Source organism: Phaseolus vulgaris, chromosome 10 (genome assembly GCF_051622355.1).
Source record: "Phaseolus vulgaris cultivar YP4 chromosome 10, ASM5162235v1, whole genome shotgun sequence".
Taxonomy (NCBI): domain Eukaryota; kingdom Viridiplantae; phylum Streptophyta; class Magnoliopsida; order Fabales; family Fabaceae; genus Phaseolus; species Phaseolus vulgaris.
Window position 1 is genome coordinate 8519305 of NC_143507.1, and position 4752 is coordinate 8524056.

Genomic DNA, 4752 nt, shown 5'->3' on the forward strand with positions numbered 1-4752 from the left:
GAACCTTAATGGTTTCTATGAATAAGATAGGTTTAGCCCGATGATGACTAAAGTTGAGATCTTTAAAATGAATAGCTATTTATTGAAAATATTTTCTATAATTAATTTTTTCTAATTAATCATAAAATAAAAATATATATTTATTAACATGCATATTTTATACATTTAAATTGATTTCAATATTTAAATAAATTTGTGTATATATGCTTGAAACTAACATAGTTATAACCTATAATTAGAAAATATGTTGCATTCTAAGTGATGAATGAATAAATAGCATATGCCTTGATAATACAAAGAAGTTTAAATCGAAATTATCTTAATTTTTTTAACTTTTATGATAACTCTCTAATTAAATTCAATAAGTGATTTTCGTTTTTCTTTATAAAAAAAATAATATAAATAAGAGTATTAAAGATATACTAATTCTTATACATAAAAACCTCAACACAAATAAGTATGAGCTTAGAAAAAAAAAACCAACAAAGTGATTGTTAACAAAAAAATTAAGTAATTATTGTTGCAAGTTATATAATTTCAATAAATCCTCACTTAAATTTTTGACTAGGTCATCTATTGCCATGCCGAAATGTTGCGCCTGCACAATACATTACAATACTTGATTATGTTCACACACAAAAAAATCTTTATAAATATTTCTATGAAAAAATATAAGAAAAAATGCCTTAATTTTTTTAATAAATTAACTGATGTAAGAGCTAATTTATGAATAAATTTACATAAAGTTTCTTTATAAATAAAATTTTAAATAAAAACTAATTTTAAATAAAAGAAATAATTACTTACGGACTAAATTATATACTACTTTATACACTAAAAAGTTATTGGTATATAAACTAATTTCTATTATTAATACAAAATTATAAACTAGTTTCTATCTAGTTAGCTAATTGGTATCTAATAACCTATCAAAATTTTAACTACTAATTAGAATCTAAAGTATATATATATATATATATATATATATATATATATATATATATATATATATATATATATATATATATATATAAAACTTCTTCAAAATTTAATTTTCACTTCATGCATATGTTAATTTTAGTTTATGAAAAAGATTTTCTTAAAACATAATATTTATGGAGAATTTCCCTCTAAAAACAAGTCATACAAGTCATAGTTAATAATATTGTTTTGTTTTTGCATGGATGATATTAGATGGTACCTTAGCAATGATAGAAATGTTTAGGGTAGAAGTCCCAAATGGCAGAACACTGCTACAAACTACGGAGAGATTGTGAGATGCAAGCATGGACAATAGCTTCGTAACAATGTGCTCTCGTTTCTCACAAGTAACTCTGATTATTACATCTTTACCTGAAACACTTGCATCAACTTTGGGAAAAGTAAGTCTATCATCTAAACCATTGTTAGAATTTTGTGAAATTTTAACATTGGATTTGTTGTTTCTGCAGCAATCTATAGATTCCATCTTACTGTGTTGTTCCTGCAAATCTTTTACACGATTTTGTAGATACTTCACATAATCGATAGTTTTGCCTATGATAGATAACTTGTCCAACTGCACAAAGAAATATTTTATTTTTAAGCTACCATACCAACCAAATTCAAAAATGTTTCACATAATTTGGATGGTTGATTCTATTCTTTTTATTACTCTTAGCTTTAATTTTGACACTCATTTCACTTGGATGGTTTTATTCATTTTGTAATGTCAGCTTGAATAAATATGAGGATGTGGAAATAAACCACAAATCCTTTTGTCATTTACTTATTTTTTTACTAAAATGAAGTTGTTTTTGAGTAAATTATGGATATGGAAAAATGCCAACTGACATGACTTTTTAGACATATTGGTAGTGAGTTGATTTTAGATTGACACATTTTAGATGTTTCACAGTGTTTATGATTAGTGATAAGCTCAAAAAATATTGTCACTAGACACGAACTTAATCAAGTGGTTAAGTAAGTGTAAAAGTTATCTTACAGAGAACAAAAGAGGAAAAAAACACAATTATATAGTGATGATGATGAGGTGCGAAATTTAAGACAATATAAGATAGAAATGACAAAAGATGACCGAATGGAAAAAAACATTAAAGGACATGACATGAAATGAAAAAGAACAATTGTGCAAATGACAAAGAAAAAAAGAAAGAGTAAGAGAAGCTTATGGATGATGGAGGAAGTGGTCATGCCACTTGGAGTGGTGGAAGACTCCAAGATGAGTGGTGAAGAGCCGCCACTTGAAGTGCACTACACTTAATATAAGACCCAAAATGAGAGTACTCAAGAGTTACTAAACATTGTGATAAAGTTTCTTTTCTATTCAAAATTGAAGGTGAAAATACATGAGGCAAGACACCCTATTTATAGGAGAGGGTGCCTTGATGGGCAAGAGTGAGAGGAGAGAAGAGAGAGGTCGGCTAGGGTTGACTCTAGGTCAATGTCACACCTATAAGATAGTTTTTAGAAGCTAGGTTAAAAAAATTCTAAACCTAGATGGCACATGAACAGTAAATGGGTTTGGCACAAGCCCAATTTAATTTTACTAAATACACCCTACTCTAATGAGAGTAAAATTAATGAAAATAACTGGTTCTTAGGTCCAATCATGTGGGTTATGCTTCTAGTAATCCTCTAAGGAATGATAGGTCCCAATGCACTAACTATGGATTGCTCCTAACCTAGTCATGTGTCCTGTGTCATGTTTCTGGTGATCCTTATAGAGGGTTGGACTAGCTCAATGATTGCTTCATCTCTCAGGTTTCCATCACAAATCAAGATAAAGTCGTGCGTGATTTCAGTATAACCAGATTGAACTAAAGTCATCTCATCATAGCACGACTTCACATTGACATGTCAAAGATTGTACCAATTTGAAACGACTTATTCACAATAAAATCATACGACTTACGAATATCTCAAATTTTTCTAAAATAAGTTTCAATTTTAATAAAAAAATAGGAAAAATTGACCCACTTTAATAAAAAAATTCGTTTTTATGTCATATCAAATTGAAAAGACTGAACACTCGCACTCTAATATGAACAAGACTCAACCAGGAGAGGAGATTAAGAAATACAAACTCCAGTGTAATATTACAGTGTACAAGTTATGAATTTATTATGTAGTTGATGAGGTCCTCATAAGTTGCTATTGTTAATTAAAATTAAATAGGTAAGGTAGAAACTGGAATATAAACTTTTGGAGGAATAAGTCTTCTTATGACTTGCCTAATTAATAAAATATAAAAGAATACTTATCATGCTTAACTCATACAAACTAAAACTTAACTTGTGTAAAATATTGTTACTTTCTATTTTAATAGTTAAATCCTGATAAGTAATTAAATATTAATTTACAAATTATTTATCATTAACAAAAAAATAATTTAGATACTAATATTTTTTATTTTTTAAAATAATATCTAATTTAATTAATATAATAATTATTTTTATAAAATATTTTTTATTTAATATTTTTAATTGATATAGTAACTAATTATTACTTAACTATCAAGATTTTAACTATTAAATTAGTTATTAATCTTAATCTATTAGACAAATTTATTTGCGAAATTCATGTTAATAGAAGTTTTCATATTTTATATATTTTTTCTCACTAAAGAAATTTATAAAAGTGACACAAGAGTTTATAAAAATAACTATTTTTTTTATAGAAAATTCATAAAACAAATCACAAATATAAAAAGGTTATAGTAGTACTTACTCATTTTTTTATCTGCATGAAAGATGAAGAAGAAATAGAAAACATAACTAAACCTATAAGTTGAAGAAAAATAGAAAGGGTTTGAAGTGACCTTTTTCAAACCAGGAACCATGGCTGAAAGTTCTACAAGCAAGGTGCTGATTTTCTCTCTCCTCTTCCTCTCAGCCATTATGTGTTGTTGCGACAGAGAAGAGCCTCTTCCCTTCAAAGGCTTTTCATGGAATGATTTATCAGGAACATTTGACACCACAGTGGAATCCTCAAAAGAGAGATTGCAGGATGAAACTACTTGGTTCTTCTCCGAATTAGAATTCGCATGTTGTGTGTTCCTTTCCAAACATGAACCATTGTTGTTGCTGCTGCTGTTAGCAAAATCTGAATCACAAGGCACTGAACTCACCACCTTCATCAATTCTTCCTCAAGAGTGTTCATGTTGTGTTCATTGAACATATGCAACTCATCATCCATTTCCTGCAAAAGGGATAGAACCATTTTCATAACAACCAAAAAGTATATATATATATATGATATAAATGCTTGCATGATTCTAATGTAATGGATGTTGAGTATATTACCAAATCAGAAAACCATTTTTCCCATGTTTCATCCATTGTTTATGCCAACTATAGTTTGATTTTGTGTATATATTGATGAGGAAATCAGAGTTATTGATGTGATACACCCTTGAAGAATGATACTGAAAAAAAAAACACTTCAATGGAATTATAGGAACTATATGCCTGCACTTTGTACCACCAACCAAAAATAGAAAAGCAAGTGGGCCCAATAAACTCCAAACAGGTGCATAAATAGAATGGTCCTACAATAATAATTAAAAGTTTGATTCCAAAGACGTATACTAGACGGCAAAAAAGATTTGAATTACATCAATAAAATATTATTCTTTAAGCTTTAAAAAGTTAAAATAAAAATAAAAATAATTAAAATGTGTTGGAGATCCCACATCGATTAGAGATTAGGACATTTTATTGTACATAAGTGAGTACAAACCTTATTCCATG

General features: G+C 27.9%; 1 protein-coding gene across 2 annotated transcripts; it reads right to left on the reverse strand.

Annotated features, from left to right (window-relative positions):
• Positions 1-369: 369 nt before the first annotated feature.
• LOC137819650 (transcription factor bHLH18) lies at positions 370-4449 on the reverse strand. Of its 2 annotated transcripts, XM_068623554.2 has the most exons (4): positions 4306-4449; positions 3821-4201; positions 1202-1558; positions 370-598 (listed from the first exon to the last, which is right to left on the reverse strand). In XM_068623554.2, exons 1-4 carry the CDS (start codon positions 4339-4341, stop codon positions 515-517), a joined length of 858 nt encoding a protein of 285 aa, XP_068479655.2. In that variant the 5' UTR covers positions 4342-4449; the 3' UTR covers positions 370-514. The 2 variants fall into 2 exon arrangements, with proteins under 2 accessions (XP_068479655.2, XP_090152363.1); XM_090296237.1 differs by lacking the exon at positions 1202-1558 and having other exon boundaries at positions 435-598; positions 4306-4448.
• Between the last annotated feature and the right edge of the window lie 303 nt (positions 4450-4752).